The following is a 27794-nucleotide window of genomic DNA, read 5'->3' as shown; positions in this document are numbered from 1 at the left end:
ATAAAATATTTTTCTTTTTTGGTTACTCATTTCCTTTATGGTTCTTAGAAAATGTCTTCTCCATATGACTATCGCTTCTGACATATGAATATCGCTTCTTTCTAATAAAATAGACTTTCTGGGATTCTTTTTCCAGCGGAAGCCTATTTCTTTTAAAAGTTTCCATAACGTACTTCGACTCATTTCTGGGTAATCCTTATCATCTCGAACTGAGACAAGAACTTTATCCAATGTTGGAAATTCTTGTCTAAAGAAGAATTCATGCACTTTCCGTCGAAGTCCTTCTTTAAAATGATATTCTATTTGAAATTTTGGTTTCCCTGGAGCATTACGTGGCATTTGAAAACTACCACATTTCTCTTCTTTAATAACTCTGTAAATCGTAGATTTCCCAACACCAAGTGTACTGCTAACTAACTCAACGGTCTAATCAACACTTTCACATAAACGTTTGTCTGTAAATGATTTAAAACAATTAAATATTAATGTTTTTTCATTAACTGTTAAAAGACCAATTTTTCGGCGTTTACACGGCACTTCCAAATTTTCCATAACACTAGTATACACAATAAACTGCACCTTGCAACTGAAGTACCTACTTTAAGTGAACTGTTAAGAATTTTGAATACGCCACTTGGACCTTCCTACAAAATGGAAAAACCCACTATCACATTTTCTGTGGAATAAGTTTAGAAGGTAATTATCTAGTCAATTACTGTCGTAGATTCCTGGAATTAAAGAATTAAATGTTTGATTGTTGAAACCCTTACTTCTTGGAATGCACTCATTTCAGATAAAATAAAACGTTTTATTTTATCTAAAGAATTAAACTTTATTTTGCAAATAGGCAAAGAATTAAACTTTATTTTGCAAATAGATAAAATAAAACGTTTTATTTTATCTAAAGAATTAAACTTTATTTTGCAAATAGGTAGGTACTTATTAAACTTTTATTGGTTATATATAACCAATAAAATAAACATCTTACATTTCTTGCAAATTCATTAGTACCTGTTAACCTCCATCACTCCGACACTGGCAACCTTATTTAGGGATTAGTAAACCTCACAACTATTGTATTCTATTCTGCTCCAACCTTTATACCTGGTGGTCATACTCAATTTAAAATTGTTTTCCTATATACTTCTGTAAACTTGTTGACAAATATCTGTTTTTCATTGAGTCACCCGTATCAACAGTTTAGGGATTTGCATACATAATTTATTGTTTTATTACTCTCTCATACATAAAAATACACTATAAGTGGAGTTATTGTAGATGAAATTGATTGGATCCCTCGTCACATGCTGAAGGGCAAAATCACTAGTTTTATTATAAAAATCTTATAAATATTATTTAGTGAAGAATTTAGTTACAAAACATGACGTCCAGAAATTTTCTTGGTCACGTTTGTTTCCCTTGCTTTTCCTATAACTATTTTCATAGGTAGCAAATCATCAGTAGTGCTACAGTTTGTTAATATGTATTAACCCATTTTAAAAAACTATACTTATTTCTGCGCATATATAAAATAATTAAAGTTTTTAATTGGCTATTCTTATTAGCAACCCACTTATCCAGCGAACTTCAACAGCCTTCAGTTATATAAACCAAAGAATTCGTGTAGTACAAAAAAGAAAAATACAAGCCATATACAATTCAAGTACGCGTCTTAATCTGATTTGTAACTAATTATACCGGTTCACCTCAAAGGATCCGTTCGGTAATGATAGAGCACGCTGCATATGCTAAATTGGCTTGCAAACACAAATAAAAGTATGCTTTTGCGAAGCAAATTAAAGTATGTAGGTCTAAAAATCTTGGTCCGATTGAGTCATTATTTATCGGTTTTTGTGTTTTAGCTATTAACACTTGGTCGACGAGAAAACCAAAGAAAGTATCAGTATAAATTACGATTTTAGTTTCATAAAATTATATTTATTTTGCAGAGTCTTCTCTGCAAAAGAGCACAAATTAGTAGCGTTGCTGCTGTAGTGATAATTTTCCATAATAAGTAGCGATGCGTCCAAAGTTTGAGAGAATTATCGATTCATATCGAGTTTTACTATTACTATTCCTCGTTTGTTTTTAAATGCAAACAAAAATCTAAGGGGTTATACATGCATAATTAATCAGAGTTTCTAACTTCTGGATTGTAGGATCAGATTATTTTTGGAATAATGTACGAATTAGTTTAAAATGAGCCAGGATGAGATTTTTAACGTATAAACGGTTACACACAGCATTTTATCACATGTCGATTCAAACAAGAACAAATCTATATTATATAAATAGAAAATATAAAAATATATTTACCATAAATGTTTGATTTTTGATTTGGTGTGTCGCTTGCCAATAATAATCGATTCGAATCGATGAGCGTTTCGATAATCATTTTAAATTTTGACCATTTCGGACATTGTACAGTTTGAAGGTACAATGCTAGAAGTGACAATATTTTCCTCACAAAGCTAGAAGTGTCCAAATTGGGGCATTGCTTGCAACACATATAATATATATATATATATATATATATATATATATATATATATATATATATATATATATATATAACATATATATATTATATATATATATATATATATATATATATATATATATATATATATATATATATATATATATATATATATATATATATATTAATGTGATATTAAAAGTCAGAGATGCGCCAAGCAATTAATTATCTAATTAATTAATTAATTAAAGCAATTATGATTTTATCACACTATTTAATTCTCTTATCTCAGGGTTATATTTGTGCTTCAATATCTATGCTTTACATATGATAGGTAAGGTCTGAGGAATACCGGGATAATAAACATATATGATACAAAATTATATATTGAAATAAAATTCACACTCAAATATCTTAAACAAAAAATATCTCATACAATGATTATCAAAATTTTGTTCTACGTACGTGAACCTTCAAAAATTAATGTTATATACTATATAAATTAAAATTTCAAATCAAAATTGTTGTTCTATATCTCCTGATAAATATTTCTATCTTTTCTGAAGCAATTAAAAAAAAACTTTGTTGATAAAGGAAAAACTGACGAATGAAAAAAAAAACTATCTCTCTGATGATGAGTTGTCCAAATTCTTGTTCTTTGTAGCCTACACTATCTATTCTTAGCAGTTCCCTAGCTAATCAGCAATCTAACAACAAATTATTGCGAGCCTCATGTCTTCAATGATCTCTTTCAGATGCACGTATCGTTCAAAAGATAAACTTCTTCTCCTCTCGATAAACTGAATCTCTCGTTCCGGCCTGAACAGTGACTCTTGGAATATATAAGTAGAAAAGTATGACTTACAATATTTTACTGGATCAGCTTCCGTCAGGATACAATTAGTCCACGAAAAATCACAAACATTCACTTCTAATGCTTACTATCATTTGGAAACCGCCAAAGAACTACGACTGTTCGCCTTGCATCCTTGGAAAACAACTGATGATCTTTTTTTTCTCTAAAATCTAGCTAAACTCTCATTCATCTATCTCTCCCACTTTTTTTCACTCTTTGCCACTCAAAGTTCGTCATATTTATCCTTATTTAGATAACAAATAACAACCTTAACTACAATTATAACTTTCCTAAAACTATTAACATGTTAATCGTTACTACAAATTCTTAAAAACTAATGGAGAGATATAATTTCTAAATTCTACCCTATTTTCTTTATTCACTGTACAAGTCCATTTGGAAAACCCGGTCGTATTGTTCAATTCACTACGTTCACTCAAATATATTTTACAAAGAAAATAATTTATGCATATCTTAAATTTTGTTTACTACAGGTAATCCAAAGATAATGGACTTTCATTTCTTTGAAATATCTTTCATAGTCTATCAGTTGAAATATTTTGAATTATTATGTTTTATAATTTGAAATATATTAAGAGCAAACCAATATTATTTTTAATTTTACATAGCATAACAATATATATATATATATATATATATATATATATATATATATATATATATATATATATATATATATATATATAAATATATATGTATAATTAATCCTTAATTAACATAATGATCTATTACTATGACTATGGCATTTAGTTTTAATTTGTCATTCCACACTACTGCATTTGGGTATTAATTGAATAAATAATCGTCTGAATAAGCAGTATTATATTCAGTCAGCGTGTAGGCAGCAAAAAACATCACAATTACTACAGTTATCCTACACTGTTGGTAAATAGGTTCCCACGTCTTGTAGTTCTATTGAAAAGCCATTGCTCGTTCATTTATATTCCTATTCATTGACGCCGGTTCGAGGCGGAATTATTTCGGCACAATTTACAAATCGAATAGGAACTTTGAAGATTATAATTGGATGGAATAGAGAAATGTTTTCTAGTTCTTGATATATGATATAAGGGGGAACATACTATAAATAGAAATAATGTATTCAATTTATGAGATGGCAATTTTCGTAATTTTCCGAAGAAATTAAATATCCTTGAGTATTACGTCATTCGTCATTTATTAATTATTAATATAAAGTATATATTTTAATATCACAACGGCATATCAGAAGTATTTGCCAAATATGACAAAAGAGAATAAAGACTATTTTCTGTATACTTCTAGGTTTTTGAAGAAGGATCAGTCGGAGCAAGCGCTTTAATCAAACTAATTGAAGATTTTCTTTTCTTCACCTTTTAAATCCAAGTAGCATATTTTTTGGATCTTTAAAGACCAAGGGGTTTGGTTCTCTGGTTTACAATGAACTCTCCTCTCTCTCTCCAATGTAGCTACAGCCCAAATCGACCCTTGATCTTCTCCAAAATATGCCTCCAACCTTGCCAGTCTCATGCCGATATTCTCCAGGTTCTCACGTCTAGAAAATTTTGCGCGTCTATTGCCACTTAATTCATCCACCTTTTTGGCAATCTTTTGGTCTCCATAACCAGCTAATCGAAGTCATTAAAGTTTAATGAATTCTGAGATCAGTGTCTCTTTAAACAGTTGGTAGAGTTCATAGTTGTACCTGGATCTCCATAATCCGTTTTCGTTAATAGATACAAATATCTTCCTTAGGACTCTTCTTTTAAATACTTTAAGCTTTCGTTTTGTGTCTTCTGTCATTACCCATGTCTCGCATCCATAACATACTAATGGTCTGATAATAGTTTTGTTTTTCTTCTTCTAGTGCCGTTTCCACTAATCAAGGTTGGCTATAACCATTGCAAATTCGTCTCTATCTTCTGCTTTTCTTAAGAGCGTCTGCGTGTTTAACCCAATCCAGTCGCGAATGTTTTTCAGCCAGGATAATTGTCGTCTACCAGGACCCCTTTTTCCGTCGATTTTACCCTTCAATAATCAGCTGCAAACAAAAGAAATTCCACAGAATACAAAGAACTTAATCGAGCCATACGAAAACAGATAAAAGACGATATTAAAAAACATCAACAAGAACATGTAGAAAGAGTGATAGAGAAAAATCAAAGTCTGAAATATACCAAACCGAAATTAGGAAAGAAAAATATTATAACTATGAAAAATCAACAAGGCCAACTAGAAACAAGCAAAGCTCAGATATCAAACATAGTTGAAAACTTTTCAAAGACTCTTCAAAGCAAAATCTGAAAAGACAATAACAAACGTAAATTCTAAAGTAATGCCCGAATAAGCGAAGTAGAAATAGAAAATGCAATTAAAGAATTGAAAAGAAATAAAGCACCGGGTAGTGATGGAATTCTGGCAGAAATGTTGAAAGAAGGAGGAGAAGAAGTCATCAGGTACCTAAAAATACTTTTTAATAAATGCCTATTTGAAGGAAACATACCAAGGGAATAGAATACTGCTAACACAATATTAATACACAAAAAAGGGGACAATACAGATCTGAAAAATTATCGTCCAATATCACTACTATCACAACTTTATAAAACATTCACAAAAATAATTACAAATAGATTGACAACAAAGTTCGATGTATATCAACCAGTAGAGCAAGCCGGATTTAGAAAAGGCTTCAGTACATGTGACCATCTTCACACACTAAAGGTCCTAATAGAAAAAGTTAACGAATACAATTTACCAATCTGTTTAGCATTTATAGACTACGAGAAAGCTTTTGACAGCATAGAATTATGGGCTATTGAGGAAGCACTGGTCAACAGCAGAATAGATTCTAGATATAGGATATAAATACATAATATATACCAACACGCTGAAATGGTAGTCACGATGGATAACGGAATTAAAACGAGGCCAATAAAAATCAACCGAGGAGTAAGACAGGGAGACACCATGTCTCCAAAACTATTTACTGCCGCACTTGAAGACATCTTTAAATCACTAAATTGGGAAACGAAGGGACTGTCGATAAACGGAAAGTATTTAAACCATCTAAGATATGCAGATGACGTAGTACTAATAGCCGACAGCTGGAAAGAACTGAAGACGATGATCGATGAGCTTCATACGGAATCCATAAAAAAAGGACTGAAAATGAATCTGAGTAAAACTAAGCTAATGTCGAATAAAGATGATCAACCGACGATAACCATCCAAGGAACAAAAGTGGAACATGTAGAAGAATACATATATCTGGGTCAGAATATCAAGGTAAACAAAGAAAACCAAACTACCGAAATAAGCAGACGAGTAAGAATGGGATGGGCCGCATTTGTAAAACTCTCATACATACTGAAAGACAAAAAGATACCCCAAAACCTTCGAACCAAAGTGTTCGATTCTTGTATCTTCCCGTTCTCACTTACGGAGCTCAAACCTGGACATTCACAAAAAAGAACATGGACAAGATTCGAAAAACTCAGCGAGCCATGGAACGACAGATGCTTGGTATCTCACTAATAGATCGGCAAACGAACGAAGCAATCCGGAACAAAACAAAAATAAAGGACGCCGCGAAACAAGCAGCTGAATTAAAATGGAAATGGACTGGACACAACGAACGTCTCGAAGATGGTAGATGGAACAAAGAAGTCGGAAACTGGCAACCGTACGATGCGAAGAGATCAAGAGGAAGACCTCAAATGCGCTGGAGCGACGATATCAAAAGAGTCGCAGGACCAATGTGGAAACGCCTAGCACACAACAGGGATGAATGGCGAGAAATGGGAGAGGCCTTTATTCGACAATTCGGATAGAAAAAGGGCTAAAAAAAAAAATCAGCTGCAACAACTCGTACTTATCATATCATTTCTAAGTATGTGCCCCAAATATGCTGTCTTTCGCCTTTTAATATTTAATTCTAATAGTTTTGTAGACAATGATTTTTGACCTCCATTGAGTGTTTTGGAGCGGAACACATAGGGGAACATAAGCTTTGTTTCCCTTTACTATTCTAGTGTGAATTTCTGGTTCTTTTGTGCCATCTGTGTTTAATGCATCTTCCAGATATGTGAACGTTTCTACAGTTTCAATATCGTCCTCCAATTCAAATGTGCGTCTGTTTCCCCTAGCTCTTGCCTGTGTCTTGAATATTTATTTCTAGTCCTGTCTCTTCTGCCTCTGTTTTTAATTGTGAACATATTTCTAACACCTCTTATGTTCTGCGAGACATAATGCTAACGTCATCAGCATAGGCAGCAATGTGTATTGATTTATTTTTTAGGAGAATACTTCTTCCTATATTCAGCTGTCTTATCACATATTCGAGAGTTAGGTTAAATTGCGTCGGTGGCAGACCGTTTTGTGTTGTCAAGAAGGAAATGAGATATTTATTTATTGATTTATTTATCTATATGTTTACTTTAATTGCATTTTTGATTTATCATACATTTCTTATTACAATTATTCTTCCACTTTAGTCTTACATGGTAAAAAAAATCGGTTGCCTGTAAAGTCGGTTTTACGGGCGAAGATTTTACGTGACACCGTCTTTTTCTCGGTAGAATATTTATTGATATGAATATTATTAAATTGCACAATAGTTGTTTGCAGTTGAAACGCGCTGTTTCTTCTTAATCGACTGAATTACGATTGATTGCAGAGTGATTTAAACTAATAATTTACTTAACACTATCAACATTTGTCAATAGTATGACATAACCCATAAACTCAGTTTCTCAACTTTTGTGTCAATCTAACAATTAATCAATCAATCATAGTTTACGATAATGAAATATTAGTGTACAATTATTTACCTTTATTGTTGTAGTTGTTGTAAATGACGAATCTAAGCACTCCACATTTTCACTACAGACACAGCTGACGATACTTTAACCACACGTGTGAACTTGTAATATGACGCTTTCTCGATCATGTTTGAGTGGGAGAGAGACGCAAGGCATTCGCCGGACCGGCGGGCCTCTCTCTCGTTCGGTGACTCATCGTAACAGACGTGAGCGGGCGTTACACTTTTTCATGAGTGACTCCGAGCCACAACCTAATTTAAGACGTTGTCACGTCAAAAAATTAAAAGATATGGAACGAAAATATCAAGCATGTCTCGTCAATTTATCACTGACGCTGAAGTAGACTGGGTAAAACAAAGCCTTGAGAACGGTAGATAGAATAAGGGAATAGGAAATTAGCACACTTACATAACGAAAAGATCTAGAGGAAGACTCCAAATGCTGTTAAGCAAGGATGTCCAAAAGACTAGCAGACTATGTGAAAATGACTTAAGCGATACGGGGATGAATAAAGAGCACTTAGAGAAGTGTATATTTGAACGGCAGAGTCTAAAAACTAGCTCAAATCAGCATATTACATCGATAGTTAAAATCTTATTGACGTTTAAATTTTCCACTTTTCTTCTTCTTCTTCCTCTTTGTAAGCATTTCTGCTTGTTCATTGACGGATTAATACCTATATGGAAGGTTGTCACTCTATTGAAGGTTTGTCCATCTATTCTGACTTCCATTTTGTTGTTTTGGTAGATGTTTTCGATAGTTTTTATAATATTTAGGGGAAATTCTCTATTATACAGAAGATGGATTACATCTTTGAGTCTTACTCTGTCAAACGCTTTCTTTAGGTCCATCAGACACAGAAATTCTTGTCTACTATACTCTAGTGATTTCTCAGTAATTTGCTTTATAACGAAAACCCTGTTGTTCATTTGCTAAACTTATTCTCTGATTTATTAGCACTTATAAAATTTTAGTTGTAAGTTTTAGCGTAGTATTTAACAAGTTTTTTTTTTATTTAAAACACTTATACCACATCAACCACGCAGGGTTATTAGTGCGATGACAAACACAATAGTTTTAATACGATTGTGTACATTAAATAGTATTATACAATTTTATATCTTTTAAATAACTTAATACATTTAAATTCTTATCTGTCAAGATGGATTTGAGGTCGTCTGGAATTCCATGCATTCTTCTTTGATTTTGGAAACATGGGCAGTCAAGTAGGAAGTGTTTCACTGTCAATGAAGTGAAGCAGTTATTGCAAATTGGCTGTGGATCTTTAGTGATTAAAAATTTGTGTGTGACAGCAGTATGACCAATTCTTAAACAGTTTATAATTACTTGATCTCGTCTACTTGTGGGGTTATTTAAAGAGCTGTTCACCTTTGGGCATATTGGGTTTAATTTCGTTACTGAATTTTCCCAGTAATTTTGCCAAATGTTACTGCAATGATCTTTAATCAGATGTTTCATGTCACAATAAGGATATTTTGTCATTTTTGTAGTATCTTCTAAGTTGATACGGCTTGTAGTTGCTAGTTGATCTGCTTTTTCATTTCCCCAGATTCCAGTATGCGATGGTACCCAAATGAAAGCTATGTCCTTTCCCATGGAATGAAGTGTTTCTAATTCATTTTTTATTGCTTGTATAATGGGATTTGTTGTATAAATTTGCTTTAATTTCAATAGGGCATTAAGTGAATCTGTAATGATGACGCACTTCATATTGTTACTCGTTTTGAAAAAAGTTAAGGCTTTTAATATAGCTGTGGTTTCACCTGTGAGTATACTACAATTTGTAGGTAAGTGTATGCTGTAGGAGTTCTCTTCATCAGAATAGTAAGCAGTAGCATGTCCATCTTCGGTTTTAGAGGCGTCGGTAAAGATTTGTAAGTGGTTGGGGTAATTTGATATGATTTCTGCAAAAAGATGTTTAATTATCGAGAAGTTTGTATATGATTTGGGATACTTTCTTAGTGTTAGGTCAATGGTAAGTAGGCGGGTTGTCCATGGAGGAGAGATTGCATTTGTATATAGCAATAGACTAAGTTGATCCATGTTAAAATTTGTGACTTTTATTCTTTCTATTAGAGGAATACAGTTTGTTGCCTTTTTAAATGAGAGGATGCCAGGGTGGAAAATTTGAGAGAAAAGAGGATGTTGTTTTTGAATTGAAATTTTGGCAATATAGTTTAGTGATAATTGTTGTCGCCTTATGTTTAGAGGTGGCTCTTTAGCTAGGACTTGTAAACTACTAGTGGGACTAGTTCTAAATGCACCAAGTGCTAATCTCAAAGCTGTAGATTGAATACCGTTAAGCCTTTTTAAGGTAGTTTTGCTTGCAGAATTATAACAAATGCAACCAAAATCTAGTTTACTCCTAATGAGTGATTTATATAAATTTATTAATATTTTAGTATCTGCGCCCCAAACTTTATTAGACATAATTTTGAGTATATTTAAGCTAGATTGGCAGGAATGTTGTAGATTATTGATATGCAAGTTCCAATTTAAGGTTCTGGTAAAAGTTAAACCTAGAAAATTAACTTCTTCTGATTGTTTTAATCCCAAATTATTTAAAGTTAGGTAAGTTGAATACCGAGATCTGTTTTTATTAAAAATTATGTAGTGTGTTTTTTCTGTAGAGAATTTAAACCCAGTTTTTAACGTTCAATTTTCAATCTGAGTTAAAAAGTTTTAACAAGTTTATACCTCTCTAGTTGTGCTGTTTTTTATCTCCTTTTTGAATAGTAGAATTAGTTCGCTCGTTCTCTAGTTTTCCGGTATTTTATTGTGTTTTATAATTTTATTAATTATTGTTCTTAGTTGTTTGGTCATTGCTTATTTTCATCTCAACAACAAAAAGTGTTACAATTTTTTTAATTAAATATTTCTGATATTTGTCTCCATTAATATGCAATTGTTATATTATTGATATTGATGAATGATATTATTTACAAAAAAATCTCCTATTCTTTCCTCTTCCAATCCTCCACAATTTGAACTTCAACATCAACTTCATAAACTATTTTTAATTAGCGTGAAATACAAATTCCTTTCCCAGGACTTCGGTTTCTGATCCTTAATATATTATGTCATAAAATCGTCTCCTACGCTTGAAGGAATGCATATTTTACTACTTACAAGTATATTCATGCACCCAGACAAGCATCTCGCATTGACTTACATATTAATTCGAAGTAGTGAGTACCTTCACCTACGAGTCTTGGGTAAATGCACTTCATAAATTACATCAGGTAGGGAGTCCCTTATAAGAATATTGAATGGTAAAGAATTTATTGTTATTGATAAACAGTGAAGGTGTATTTGGCGGGGATTGAGGTTTAAAAATAAATAAAGTTGCTATTTCTATAAACAGACAAGTTAAGGCGTGATCCCTCGTTGGACTCTCATAGGCATTTTTTGATAAAAATCTTTACAGACGTGGAATTTTAACCAAAATTTGCATTTTAGAGTGTTAGATTTTGATGTAAAAGTTAAAGAAAGTAATAGGAATACTTAAAAAAAGTGATCGGCCAATGAAGACATTAAAATTTTCAATATGATGGAACTTAACCTCTTAAACTTGGGACTTTATGTATAAGAATCATATTGGGAATATGACATTATCATTTAACTTCTATCTTTTTAGGAAGTCATACTAAAAAGGATTTTTCTTTACATACTACCTGATTATTTGATAGATTTATAGGAGTCAAAAATCATTAATTCAACGCTTATTCTTTGTATTTCTAATTATTCTTCCACTTTAGTCTTACATGGTAAAAATATTTCTACTAACTAAATTATCAGCTATTTTTACTCCCGTAAAAGCACTCCAATAGAAATAGCTTATTCTTATTACCCACTATGACTAATATTATATATATTCCTGAATGACTATATTTTCATTGATTAAAGTGTATATTGATTAGCTTTATCTGCTAGGAAATTATAATTAATATAAAACAGTAAAAGTCATTTTGTTACTGGAAGCCTTAGATAAGACATAGTACATTTATTTATTTACACAAATACTGCAACAATCAGGTGATCAAGTTTACGTCACGACCACTTACGTCTATCCATAAAGCTTACTTGAAAGATATTTCGTTTTTTAATATTGTTTATTTTCTGATAAATGAAACCAAATATATTTCGGCGAATAACACAATCAATTTAATTTTTTTCAATGGAGAAAAACATCATATGCGAATAACGGCATATTAAAAAAAAACAGATTTAGACAGCTAAAGCACAACTAAAAATTTTGAAATTATTTCACAAATAATGAAATTCACAGTGTCAAATACATAGATTTCTTATAATATATAGAAGCAACATAGGATTTCTGCAACCTGAGGATATTTGCATTCCCAGAATGTACTTGTACTTGCTGTGTTTTACTTGAACTGCATAAAATATCATAGACTGGAGATATTTTCGAACACTGGTCCTCACACGTTAATTAACCTTCAACTGGCGCTGTGGTTTATTCTGCCGTTACAATTGTTTGAGTTTTTTTGTGAAGTTATTAAAGACATGTAGCTAGAATAAAACTATTTAAGCCCATTTTTTTATTGATTTTTCATTATTAATGACAAATGCTAAAAAAATGTAACATAACTTATTTTTCAAGGTTTTCTGATAGCAGAACATAATTTCTTACAAAAGAAATAAAATCACTATTTTTGTCTTGATTTTTTTATTTTATATAAAGAACTTCTTCTTCTTCTTAAAGTGCCCTCTCCTCAATGGAGGTTGGCTACTACAATTTTAAACTTTTCTCTATCTTCAGCTGTTCTTATTAGCTGTTCAAAATTTAGCCCTGTCCATTGTCGGATGTTTCTGAGTCACGATAGTCTTTTCCTTCCTAGGCCTCTCTTTCCCTCGATTTTTCCTTTCACTATAAGTTGGGCATATTGGTACTTATTATTTCTCAGTATGTGGCCTAGGTATGATGTTTTTCTAACTTTTACTGTGTTAAAAAGTTCTCTTTCCTTTCCTATTCTATGCAGCACTTCTTCGTTTGAGGTATGCGATGTCCATGAAATTTTAAGTATTCTCCGGTAGATCCACATTTCAAAGGCCTCCAATTTATTTACGGTGGATGTTTTAAGGGTCCACGTTTCAACTGCATATCGAAGAGTCGACCAGACGTAGCATTTTGATAAACGTAGTCGAATTTCGAGTTTTATTCGAGAATCACAAAACAGTTTTTTTATTTTTTCGAAAGATTTTCTGGCCTGTTCTATTCTCGATCTTATTTCTAGATCAGGATTTAGGTTGCTATCGATCCAACATCCCAGGTACTTAAATCTATTGACCTGTTCTAAAATGTGCCCATTTATTGTGCAAGGTTGAGGTACGTTTTGGTTTTTTCGGATTGACATCACTTTGGTTTTTTTAATGTTTATTTTCATACCAAATTGCTCACAAATCGAGTTGGTCTTGTCGATGAGTCGTTGTAGACCTAAGTCGGAATCCGCAATTAACACTGTATCATCGGCGTATCTGATACTGTTGATATTTACGCCATTCACATTGACTCCATCCTTGGAATCCTCCAATGCTTCTTTAAATAGAAACTCGGAGTAAAGGTTAAACAGCAGAGGCGACAGAACACATCCCTGTCTAACTCCTCTCCTAATTTCTACTTCTGCGGATGTGGAACCTTCGATACTAACTCTGGCGTTTTGGTTCCAATACAAGTTTTTTAAGAATTTGATGTCTTTTCCATCTAAACCGACTTCTTGCAAACGTTCTAATAGTAGGTCGTGTCTTACTCTATCAAATGCTTTTTCGAAGTCTATAAAGCATATAAATATATCTTTCTGTTGGTCGTAGCATTTTTGGGCGAGAACTAGTAAACTGAACAGGGCTTCTCTCGTTCCCATGCCGGCTCTGAATCCAAACTGATCGTCTCCGATGATTGTTTCGCACTTTCTATAGATACGATTATGTACGATTTTTAGTAGGACTTTTACTGCATGACTCATAAGGCTTATCAGACGGAACTCATTGCAGTATTGTGGGTTTGGCTTTTTTGGTAGTGGGATAAATATTGACTCCAGCCAATCTTGGGGTATTTTGCCTGTATCATAAATGCGATTGAATAAAAGGACAAATATTTCGATATATTCTTCGCTGATTAATTTTAACGTTTCTGGGTATATTCCGTCTGGACCTGGGCTTTTATTTGTTTTAAGATGATTAATTGCATTTATGATTTCAGATTTCAGAATTGTTGGCCCTTCGTTGTTATTTTCCAATCTTGGTTCTTCTCGTATGTCGTGAAAAAGAATTTTAATATAGTTTTCCCTCTGTCATTCTACTAATGTGTTCGTTCCACTCCTGTTTCCGTTTTGTCACCCATCCATTGCATACGTCTCTTATGTTTTCGCTTCTCTCCCTATCCAACAGACTTTTCCCTGATATTCCAGTCGAAGTATTTTCATGTCTGTTGTTTTTAGTATTCATCTCGTTTTGAATGTGTCAGGTCTTGTCTCCGCCGCGTATGTTAATATTGGTCTAATTGCTGCTTTATAGATTCTTGTTTTTGTGTTGTCTTACGTCTTTGTTCTTTCAGATTGTGCCACTAAGAGATACCGCAGCTTTACTTGCTTTTAAGCTTTGCTGTCGTACTTCTTCTTTAACATCTCCGTAAGTTATATTTATTCCCAGATATCTAAACCTTGCTTCCTGCTTTATTATTTTCCCATCAGTTTCGATTTTACATCGTAGTGGGTATTTAGATGCTGTCATACATTTGGTTTTTTCTGCTAATATTATCATATTGTATTTCTTGGCTGTTGTGTTGAAGATGTGTGTTAATCTTTGGAGCTCGTCTTCTGTCTCGGCGTCTGCATAACATAATATTTGGATTTCTTTGTTCCCTATTCTGTAACCACGAGTTTTACGTACTGCTTGTATTATCTCGTCCATTATTATATTAAAGAGAAGTAGGCTTAACGAGTCACCTTGTCTCACTCCGCTTTGTACTGGTATACACTTTGCTTGTATTTGATTATGGAAGTAGATGTTTTCGATGGTTTGTATAATATTGATTGGTACGTTTCTTTTATACAGTAGATGTAAGACCTCTTCGACTTGGATGCGATCGAAAGCCTTTGTCAGGTCTATAAAACATAGATATGCTGGTTTATTGTACTAGATGGCCTTTTCTGTGATGTGATAAAGTTGTTGGGTTATTATTTTGTTGGTTAGGACTTTTGCATTAAGCTTAAGTGCGGTGTTCAGTAGCTTTATACTCCTATAATTGTTAAGGTCTTCTTTATCTCCTTTCTTGAACATTGGTAACATTATACTGTTTCTCCATGCGTCTGGTATCTTGCAGTTGATTGTTAATTATATTTAATATGGTAAAGAATGCCGTCCTTGAATTATTTTAAACAGCCTATGTTCCTTTATTACATGCCATTAGTTGTGTTGAAATTTGTAGTCAAGTTAATTTTATTCAAGCCTAAGACGGATTTTAATAGTTTGTTCTCTATGTGCAATTTTTTATTTCCTCCCACAATTTTCTAACAAAAAAATTGTAGGTTTTTTGATACTCACAAATGCTAAATACACATCCTCTTTTAATAGCTGTTTACCTTCTACAAAATATTTACTTATTTTTTCTTTCGTGCAAAACAGATTCAGATTATTGTACCTACTTTACTGACATCATAATTACTGTTGATTTACAACAACATAACAACATTGAATATTGAATCATGGTTTTTTGCAAAGATGAATCATTATTAAGAATGCTATTGGCCAAATAAGAATAGTTGGGTAGTTAAATGCATCACTTTATGACAATTTATCGAGCAATAACAATTTAAAAATGTTAATAATTTCTTGTTTGGACTATTGCAATGACTATATACCAAATATGGAATGCATCAAGAACTATATTATTCTGTGTCAGATATTCATAACTAGACAAGGCGAAAAACTCGGGTTCGTTTGGAAAAATATTTCCATAAGTATAATTTTTAAACAAATTGTAATAATAAAGTTTTTTGGCCCGGATAATTTTTTTAAATTTTTTAGATCAATATGAGGAAAAAAGATTTGTTGTTAAACCGTTGCTAGAAATAACAGAAGATTGTAATATAATATAAAATGTGTAATAGACAATAAGACACTATAAAAATAAATAGAACAGGACTTTGGTCATCATCAATCGTACTCTATATGTTTATCAGCTACTTCCTCTTTCAGATTATTATAACACATATTGGTCTTCCTTTAATTCTTGATCATCTGTTTTACTGTTTTTACATACCCATATATGTATGCACGCGCGACTCTATTAAAGCGTGACAGACGGAAGAAGAAAGAATGGATGTCTGATGAGATAATGGATATGATGGATGAAAGACGTAAATTCAAGAATAAAAATGAAGAAAAATACCAGCAGATCCACAAAATCATAAGAACGAAAATTCGAGAAGCCAAAGAAAAATGGTTTTCCAACGAATGCAGGGAAATATAACAATACGAACGAAAATACGACAGTTACAATATGCACCAAAAAATAAAATCAATGACAAACAAGAGGAAATTCAACAAGTCACCCAACAGCATAAAAGATGGCGATGGAAATCTTATCTCGGAGCCATCAACGATCTTAGAAACATGGAAATCATACATAGAAAAATTATTTGCATCTGACAGGACTGATGATCACCTATATGGAGAAGGAGAAACAGAACCTTCAATCCTTAAATCGGAGATAGAAGATGCCATTGCAGCACTAAAAAACAATAAGTCAGCAGGTCCGGACAATGTACCCTGCGAAATATTAAAGATCCTATGTAAATCAGACAAACAGTTCCGTGATAATCTAGTTGAACTTTTTAACAACATATATAATAGCGGTAAAATCCCGGAGAACTGGCTGCAGTCAACATTTATTACAATCCCAAAGAAACCAAATGCCCAGATCTGTGATGACTACCGGCTTATAAGCTTGATTAATCATGTCACTAAAGCGTTCACTAAGATCATTCATAGAAGAATATATGATAAATGTGAGTCAAATATTGATAGATCGCAGTTTGCCTTTCGGAAAGCACTTGGAACTAGAGAAGCAATTTTCGCTCTCCAGGTGCTTATACAGCGGTGTAGAGACGTTGATAAGGACGTGTATTTGTGCTTTGTGGATTTTAGAAAAGCATTTGACAATGTCAATCATGAACAATTGATAGATATTCTGCGAAAGACAGGTATTGACGACAAGGACATTCGAATTGTGGCAAACCTATACTGGGGTCAAACAGCAAGAGCAAAAATTGGCAACGAACTCACTAAAAGTGTGCAGATCAAAAGAAGTGTCCGCCAGGGTTGTATATTATCCCCACTCCTATTCAATATTTATTCCGAAGAAATATTTAATAAATGTATGGAAAATGCAAATGAGGACATAAAAATAAACGGCGAGTTAACGAACAATATAAGATATGCCGACGACACGGTGATCCTTGCCAGTACCATAGACGAATTACAGCAGGTAATGGAAAGAGTTTATTCATTTAGTGAGGAATACGGCCTGAGCCTCAACTTCAAGAAGACAAAGTGGATGCTGATAAGCAGGAAGCAACAGCCTGCTCGACAGTTATGGATAAGTAACATTCTAATTGATCATGTAGAATCTTATGTGTACCTTGGCACCAACGTAAATGCAAAATGGGAACAGGCCACAGAAATTAAGGCGAGAATAGAACGAGCTAGAGCAGCATTTAGCAATATGAAAAAGCTCCTCATAAGCAGGGATTTGTCTCTTCCCCTAAAACTACGTCTAGTTAAATGCTACATTTTTCCGATCTTACTGTATGTTGTGGAGGCCTGGACGCTGACGGAGACGCTCACGAGAAAACTAGAAGCATTCGAAATGTGGGTGTACCGACGCATTCTTCGTATATCCTGGACCGAACATGTCACCAACACAGAGGTAATCCAAAGAATCGGAAAGGAGAAAGAAATCGTGAATACAATTAAACAAAGAAAGCTTGAATATCTAGGCCACATATTGAGACACGATAAGTACCGTCTACTGCAATTGATTGTCCAGGGAAAAATAGACAGTAAGCGAGGGCCAGGCAGGAGAAGACACTCGTGGCTCCAAAATCTGAGTAAGTGGTTCGGGCTCACATCGGTCGAACTATTCAGAACCGCCGCAAACAAGATCAGAATTGCCATGTTAATAGCCAACGTTCGCAACGGACAGGGCACTTGAAGAAGAAGAAGATATATGTATCTTGACTGCTGTACCTTGATTGGTGTACCTCAGTTTATATCCAGCTACACAAAAAAGGAACTACTACCAGATATGAAAACTATGGAGAACGATTTACGAAGTGGAAATTGAAGCGTCAACGGACTTACTTTAACCTTTAATTGTGGCTTATTCCCATTTAAATAGTGGTTGCTTTGACATGCCACAAGAAAATAGCTTCAGAACAATATGTGAAAACTACCACACACTGTCACTAATAACACACGCTAGTAAAATCTTGTTGCGTATCATCAAAAACAGATTAAAACACTATCTACAAACCTATCTCCTAAAATATCAAGATAAGACTGGTGAATGCCCTTGCATTCTCAATATTTCTATACGGCGCAGAGACTTTCCGCGGACGTGAGCGCCAAAAAATTGATGCCTTTGAGATGTGGTGCTGGAGAAGAATGCTGCGCATACCTTGGACAGCTCATAGGACAAATGTTTTCATTCTAAACCAACTCGAGATTAAAAAAAGGCTATCCACAATATGTCTGCAATTTTTCGGTCACGTGGTTCGCAGAGGTGACGATAGTTTGAAGAGATTAATTGTTTCTGGAAACGTTCCGGAGAGAAGATCAAGAGGACGATCACCAATTAGATGGTCCAACCAACTTAAGAATTTAGCTGGAAACTCATTCTACGAAGCTCTGAGAGCAGCTGAAGATAGAGAAAGACAAGAGAGAGAGAGAGAGAGTGTAGAACTTGCTCTGGTGATAATTGCCAAAACTGTCTCCCAATTACAGATCGAGAAGAGAAACTCGAAAGTGATAGTTCCTCGGATGAAAATGAAATACTTATTATATAAAATATAACATTAAACAATTATTATATCGAAATAAGTAACTCTTTAATTTTTTACGTTTATGCTACTTTTTAATTATAATACACAAAATATACATTTTTAAATTTTATCTAGTAGTTTAAATTTTTTTCTAGAATACATTACTCTATAAAGGATGATTTTAAAGGGTCGAATAAATGCATTACATCACAAAATTAATTTGTATTTTGCAAAATTTATTCTACCATAAATTGACCATTTAAAAGATTGAAGTTTCTGTGTCGGTAATAGGTCGGCAATAGGTAAAAGCGGCTAAAAACACGTCTGTTGTCCATTGTCCAAAAATGTCTGTATTTCTGGCTACTGAGGATAAAAATAGGTAGGAGAAATTATTACTTCTTCTTCTTCTACGGCACTACAGGCCAAATTGAGCATTGACCTCCTTTATTTGTTCCCTTCACCCTTGCTTGTCTGTGGCTCAACTTCTCCAAACACGGACTCCAAAAAGGGCTTATGCGTCGCTGTTTACTGTGTCGTCCCAGCGATTTCTTGGCTTTCCAACCGGTCTCTTTCCTTACATTCTAGCATTCAGTGTTTTTTTTTGGTAACCTATTTTCCCCATTCTTATCACATGTCTTCATCATGTTTCTACGACTTTCTGTTGGTCCCACTGGTTTATACCCACTTTTTATCTCTTTTAGGTATTCGTAAGCCCCTCTAATTTCAATGTTTTTGAAATTTTCTTCCATTTTTTCTATTTTTCCATGTTTATAGGCTCTTTTTTTAGTTCTACATATCTTGTCTGCTTTCTGTCTTGCGACTTCAAATAATGTTCGTCTTTTCCGTGTTCTTCTTGTTATATACATTTTGTGTGCTTCAATTCTTTCCTTTATTGCCTGTTTGCACTCATCATCGAAACATGCTCCTCTTCTCGCCTTTTTTTTGTTTCCCAGGGTGGACGCTGTCGTTGTCAGTACTGCTGTTTTGGTATTATTCCATTTGCCCTCTATGGAGTGCAGCTCTAGCGTCCTTAACTCATTTGCGACTTCTTCTTCGAACGTCTCTTTACATTCTTAAATCTTTATTTTTCCAAGTTCAGTTTGTTTGTTTTTTGTTGTCTTGCATTTCTTTATTTGTTAACTACATCTAAATAATTGGTTTGGAGTAAAAGATGGTCTGATCCACAACATGCTCCTCGTCATGTTCTTCATATCAACCATTATAATCTTGATGTCATTTTTTGGTGCATTGTCATATACTATCTCCAGCTGTTGGTAGAAGCTTTCCTTTGTATGTTGTTCTTGTTTTTCTGTTGGACAGTGAATGTTTGTCATTGTAAGTTTGAAGAAGTGGGTGCAAATTCTTAACTTGCATATCCTTTCACTGACTGCCTGAAAGTCTTTTTGATTTAAAATCATTATCCACCACAAATGCAACTCCACATTCTTTGTTTCCTTGTTCCTTCCCACTATATTCAATTGTGTACGTTTTAGTGCCCCTAACACTTTTTCCCAGCCATCTTGTCCCCTGAAGAGCAGTAATCATGAGCTTATATATTTCTAGTTCTTGCAGAAGTGCGGTTAGAGTAATAATTAGAAATTATTACTAAGGGTTGGTAATTATAGGAATTATACAACAGCGAAAAATATAATATTGGTTTTCACATGTTTACAATTAAACACAGCTCTTCAGAAGCATCCAAATAATCATGATGATTGTCGACCTTCTAATAAAAATTACATATTAAGAAAAATAACAAAAGACATTCTCTCTCTCTTCAGGTGCCATCTCCGCTACGGAGGTTGGCAATCATCATAGCTATTTTAAGTTTTGAGACAGTAGCTCTAAATAGTTGTTTTGAGCTGCATCCAAACCATTCTCTCAGGTTCTTAAGTCATGAAATTCGTCTTCTTCCGATGCTTCTTCTGCCATCTATCTTAACTTGCATTATGAGTCGCAGGATGCCATACTTCTCGCCCCGCATCACATGTCCGAGATACTGTAGCTTTCTTTCTTTAGTTGTAAGTTCAACTTCCTTCTTTTTACCTATTCTTCTCAGTAGGTACTTCATTGTTCAGTACAAAAGACATTAAAATTAACTAATAATGCAAATGCAAGATATGTAGAATTTAAATGTATTTACAAGTTAAAAAAACGATGAGTAATTGTAATTTGCATATCATCCTTTAGTCTTCTTTTGTTTAGTTGGTTTTTGCATTTCATTATACGATAAAAGTAATTACATATTGGAGACTAGGCGTAATGTGCTTTTCGGTATTTAACAGCAACATTCAACAATATTTGAACACAGGAATTATCGCCTTAAACATAAATCTTGACATTCGTTAGGTCAATATTTAAATATTTTATCAGAAGTATTCATATTTCAGATTGTTATAAAACTGTCATTGTTATCGTTATTTGCATATGCCGACTTATAACAATTACTTAAATCAATAGCGATATACAAATACAGAGTTAATTGTTTATAAAATTTATTTGTCGGCCATTGTTGAGTATTCATTTAGATGTCTGGGATTTATTTTCAAAAATAAGTCTATATTATATAAAATTTGCATTAGAATCAAAATATTTGAGATCGCGTCGAAAGCCGTCTATTATCTACACCCACTGAATGAGATTTATGAGATCAGCTATCATTTTACTTTATTCTAAATTGATTGCTAATTTATAACGGAAAGAAAAAATTTATTATTTTAGCCGTTTCCGAGAAACAGTGGGTATGCTAACTTTACAGTAACTAGAATAGTCAGCTATATCTCGGAAAGGAAAATCCCTGTACCAGGGATGGGCCCTGGTACAGGGCCCATCTTGGCCACATTGGTCTTATCAGGTGCTACCAGTCAAAAACTCATTAAATTGTCATTAAACAAAAACACAAGTCGACCACATTCATACATGAGTGATAAACAGAAAGAAAATACAAACAATCTAAAAACATAATACTCATCTTCAAAAAGAAAACAAATACAAACCGATTATGTAACAATAAAACACTGAAAACTTTGTTTTCAAAACTTCCACAAATTTTTATTTTAACTTCTTATCACTACAGCTGTTTCGGCTGATTGCCTTTCTCAAGTGATCTGTTTTTGGCATGGGTTAACACTTTATAGTCTCTAATGAAATAAGTTGAGGAGGGGAGAACTGTTTGTCTCAAGCTGGTCATTCAGAATTATATCTGTGTTTTTTAATTTGTTAATTTCCATAGATTCTAACAAAGATAGCTTAAGGCCTTTATTTTGAATGTGTAGAATTTTAAATTCGTCATCAAAAGAATGATTATGATCTAGAAGGTAGATCAATCAATTACAAACCGATTATTGGAAACAACGAATCGTCTACTGTAAACACCATTCATAGACAAGGTTATGTGCATGTGTCACGCATAGGTGTTAATATGAAAGCCGACGATCTAAAATTCTTGGGTGAGACGGTACTCGATATTACTTTCAACTGCGTGGAATGGCATAGAACTGACAAATACTCCACATATAAGGTATCCACTTTTGATAAAATTGACGAAGTTTATAAACCTAATATTTTGCCCAAAGAAGCTGCAGTTAGGAGAATTAACTTCAAGAGAAATCTTCAGCACATAAAGAAGACGGGGGAAGAAAACTAGAAGCTTCTACAAACTTTTATCAAAATAAACTAATTCGACATGGTACGGTAAGCACGTTTCATGTTAATTCGCAGTGTATTTCAAATAAAGTCGATATGATCAATGCTTTTCTTGCGGATCAAAATTTATAAGACGTCATATGTTTTTCGGAGGTTTGGAAAAGTAAAGATAAATTTTATTTAACTTTAATTAGCATCTCCGGCTTCTCATTAGCTAATTTCTTTTGTAGGGTAAAAAAGAAGCAAGGTGGAGCTGCAATTTATGTAAAAGAAAATCTTATGTATTCTTCTCTTATGAGCAAAGTTCAGAATTTTGTGCAATTTTGTGTCGAAGGCTTTTGACTGCGTTTCACACGACATTTTGCTCCACAAATTAAATTACCATGGAATCAGAGGTATCCCTCTTTAGCTTATAACTTCTTGTCTATGCGGCAGACATCAGGCGGTAGTGTCTAAAGGTCATCTCTCCGATTTTCTATCCGTAAAACATGGAGTCCCACAAGGTTCTGTCTTAGAACCTTAGTGTTTATTATTTATGTCAACGATTTGCCTAATTCATATCTCTGTAAAAATTCATACAATTCGCAGATGATACGACATACGTTATATCAGGAAAAAATAATGATGATTTAAAAATGTCTCATGAGGAAGTTTTTACTAAATCTAGCTCATGGTGTGCTGCAAACAAACTAAAACTTAACTCTGATAAAACGCAAAATTTGATTACTTATATCTGCAAGTATTTTACATAATGATCCAGATAAAAAAGAAACTTAAATTATTGGGAATAACCATAGATAATCGACTGAACTGGTCAGCTCATATTTCACAACTAAAGAAAAAGCTATCAAGTTCATTATTTGATATTCGCCAACTAGCAAGGGTTGTCAACTTTGAAACATAAAAATGACATATTTTTCTTTATTCCACTTTCACCTAAACTATGGATTAATCATATGGAGCAATTCAATCTCTAGCTCAAAACACAGCCCCGGAAAACCAAGATATCGGTCAAAAAGCGAACCGTAAGGATTTGATTGCTAATTTATTTAGTTTCTTCGCGTAAAACTTTGGCAATAAATTAGCAATCAATTCCTTTTGGTTTGCTTTTTGGCTGATATCTCGGTTTTTCCGGGGGTGTGTTCTGAGCTAGAAGATGATGGGGTAGCTTTTGGGAATCGGTTAACCCATTAATTACCAAGATATGAAAAAATAAGAAAATTGAGGATTTTTTCATAACTTTTATTATCATAATGTAATTAAACTCAACAATCAAGAAAAAAAATTAAAAAACATGTTTTTTTGCAAAAAACTGGATGTTGCGTAGACGCATCACCGGTCAATGCTGTGTACTATGTGTAGTATTTCTGAAAACAGCCAATATGAAAGTAAACGTTACATTTTTTGCAGGTATAAATTGTCTGACTGTGACAAATTTGACGTCTTCTTCGTACTTCTGTCTTCGGTGGAGTGTGAGTACTATTTTGGCATATTTGGATTTCACGATTTGTTGATGGAGTTGCTATTTTTTTTCTTTGTCAAATTTCCATTTTTAGTATGCACATAACAATCCAGCTGCGACATCTTCTTTTCATGTGTAATGTTATAAACTTTCCATGAATTTGCCAGAATATTATCCATGGTATTTGTGAACAAGGGCCACCACCATCTTTTTCCTTTGATATTTATACGATAATTGGCTACTCCATTATCGTGAAGGTGAACACCTCCCATATATTTGTTGTACTTGGACACAACTTCAAGAAACTTTTTGTTGTCTATTGTACTTCACACTATAACAACATTTGAGGTGGATTCACCACGTGCAACTAGCAAAAACGGGCAGAAAGAGTATTTCATTTATGGCGGTAAATACCAACCAAAACATAACAGATTTGCAGATCAGGCCTTAAAAATTTCATTCTCTCCTATATTACTATTTGACCGGTGATGCTTTTACGCAACACATACATTTGAAGTTGATTAGAAAAAAAGTTATTTCTTGTATATGCTTATTTATAGGAAACACATCACTTTTAACATCTTGTCGAGTAAATAAAAGCAAAAAAAAATACTTTTTTATTTTACAGAATAAACTACTTTTACTTATTTGAATTTTACATGTTCAAAAGTTCAAATTATTCCTATTTTTATGAAAGTATATATTCTATACAAATTTTAAAAAATCATAAATTTTATTCGTTTTTTAGTAAATGGTAAACCTTAATTTTTTGAAAACCACTTACATTATCCTCATGAGTGGGTTATGCCAAGTAAAAAATATTATTTAGGGTGTTGCGTAAATGCATCACCGGCACAAAATGGGTAATATGCCAATCAACAGCAATTAATTAGCAATAAAATATACCACCAAGATGGTCCCTGTACCCATTGTTCCTGCCGAGATATAGCTTTACCATAAAGTTAGCATAATCATTGTTTCTTGGAAACATCATCAGTTGGCGCTACAGCCCTTCGTGAGCCTTGGCCTGCTTCAAAACATTCTTCCATCCTTCCCTATCGAGTGTCTGTCTTCTCCAGCCCCTCACTCCAATCTCCCCCAGATCTTGCTGTACATCGTCCAGATATCTGAGTTTAGGTCGCCCCCTTCTTCTTCTTCCGACCGGCCTGTTTAGCATAGTTATTTTAGTGAGATCACTCTCATCCATCCGCATAACGTGGCCCATCCACCTTAGGCGGTTTATTTTGATGGTCTTCACAATATCTGCATCACCAAAAAGTCTATAGAGTTCAAAGTTATATCGCCTTCTCCACAGACCCTGTTCGTTTACTCCGCCATATATGGTCCTCAATACTTTTCTTTCAAAGACTCGCAGTAACTCTTCATCTCGGGTCGTCATTGCCCATGTTTCCGATCCGTATGTGAGCACTGGGCGTATTATTGTTTTATAAAGTTTGCACTTTGTTGCTATTGACATAGTTTCTCGGAAACAGTTGCAGCAATACATTGTTTCTTGGCATAAAACTGCGGCAATAAATTAGCAATCAATTCCTTGTGGTTCGCCTTTTGGACGATATCTAGGTTTTTCCGGGGGTGTGTTTTGAGCTAGGAGATGTTGGATTAGCTTTTGGGGATTGGTTAATATACCAATGAACAGCAATTAAATAGCAATAAAATATGCCGTCAAGATATGCCTTGTACCCCCTTTCCTTGCCGAGATATAGCTATGGCTATGCTAGTTACTGATAAGTTAGCATACCCACTGTTTCTCAGAAATAGCTACAGCAATAAATTTTTTTTTTCCGTAATAAATTAGAAAAAAATTATGGTGTTGGTCTGAATTCGGTCTTATTTTCTTCCGTTTTTTCTTCATACACGATTCTATTCATAAATATAATATTGTTCTGAAGCTATTTTCTTGTGGCATTTTAAAGTAATTACTATTTAAATGGGAATAAGCCACAATTGAAGGTTAAAGAAAGTTTATTGATGTTTGAATTTCCACTTCGAAAATGGTTTTCAAACTATTTGTATTTTGAAATTGAAACGTCGTACGTATTGGTGCTCTTTATTGATTAAAGCTATATTTTATAAAAAAAAATGCATTAATGATTGCATCCTATGTTTTAATTCAAAATATTTTAACAACTCAATGTTGCAAACTAAAATTACCATTACAGATTGTATAAATATTATGTTAATAATGGGATTAAGCCACAATTATTGGTTCTAATAAAAATCCCATTTTTAACTAAGTAATGTTCGACGTTTCGATTTCCAGTCCGGAAACTGTTTTCAAGAAAAGATATTTGTTATTTGTCCATAAAAGATTGTAGTTTACATTTAGGAACAGAGCAGTCAATTATTATTGGTAAGTTAGTAAACAAAATTATTTGTTTACCTTTACTTACAAAATACAATACATTTATCATACCTGTATTATAATATTCTCTACTTGTGTCGACCCTGTGCAGTTTTAAAGAGATATAAACTTCGCGCAACATATCACCTAAAATTTGCCACGGGGTAATATTATAAAGAACTAATAAAACTAGTTAAAAGGGAACGAAAAATGCAAATAGGTAGTTCCTATCATACTGATCAGATCAGACTTTTCTTGAGAACCACACATTGAGAGTAAGAGTGTCGAGTTAAAGTTGGGCAGGTGTCACGAAATTCGCTGACTTTTTTTACAAAAGAATAATAATATATACATACTTTTAATATTAAGATTATTAAAATTTATTTCGAATTTACAAATATTTCACTAACAAAAGATCAGGTCAGTTCAACTGTTAAATCTTGACTTACCGTTATAATTATCGTAAGCCGTAGGTATGTATTCACTTGGAAAGCTATCATTACTATAGGACACAGCCAAAGAGGTTTTTCCAACAGCTTGATCTCCAACTATCACACACTTAATTTTCTTTTTATTGTCACTTTTAACTTTTCTTGTTTTCTTAGGGTTAAAAACTGTCACATGATTGTTCTGAGAAAGAAGGGGTTGTTTAGTATAGTGCAAAACGGGTGTAGATTGGGGCGTCATCGTTAAATATTCCTGTTTTATTTATTGGTGTTTTTAGCTTTTAATTCAAGCGGTATTATTACGCGAACGGGGCATAACCGGAATCGTTTGACGTGCATGTAGTTAACAAAGCAGCGTGAGTTGAACTGAGTCATACGATTGCGGACGAACATGCAGTTGCCGTTGCCATAGACCTGTAGATTCCACCATCAAGAGATAAGGCAAGGTAGGTGATTCGCCAGTGGCGCCGATGATAGCGTGAGATTAATCGGTAACAGGTATTTGGTTTTATCTATGTTAACAAAAAAAACGACGATACTAATATTAGCTCAAATATAAAAACTTAAGTAGTCGTATTAGCATTGATTAACTTCATCTAGAACAATAAATATATTGTTAAATTATTTTTTGAAGATT

The 27794-nt window shown here is 33.4% G+C and overlaps 1 protein-coding gene across 1 annotated transcript in view; it reads right to left on the bottom strand.

Moving 5' to 3' along the window:
- Nucleotides 1-27567, bottom strand: part of LOC140442050 (cdc42 homolog) — a 177853-nt gene extending 150286 nt beyond the window's left edge. The window contains exon 1 of the mRNA XM_072533104.1: nucleotides 27161-27567. Coding sequence (XP_072389205.1) covers nucleotides 27161-27398 — 238 coding nt within the window. The 5' untranslated portion in view covers nucleotides 27399-27567. The remainder of the gene's footprint in view (nucleotides 1-27160) is intronic.
- Nucleotides 27568-27794: the final 227 nt, after the last annotated feature.

This window comes from Diabrotica undecimpunctata, chromosome 5 (genome assembly GCF_040954645.1).
Source record: "Diabrotica undecimpunctata isolate CICGRU chromosome 5, icDiaUnde3, whole genome shotgun sequence".
Taxonomy (NCBI): domain Eukaryota; kingdom Metazoa; phylum Arthropoda; class Insecta; order Coleoptera; family Chrysomelidae; genus Diabrotica; species Diabrotica undecimpunctata.
Note: the sequence above shows the minus strand (reverse complement) of the source record. Positions and strands in the feature narration are given on the sequence as shown.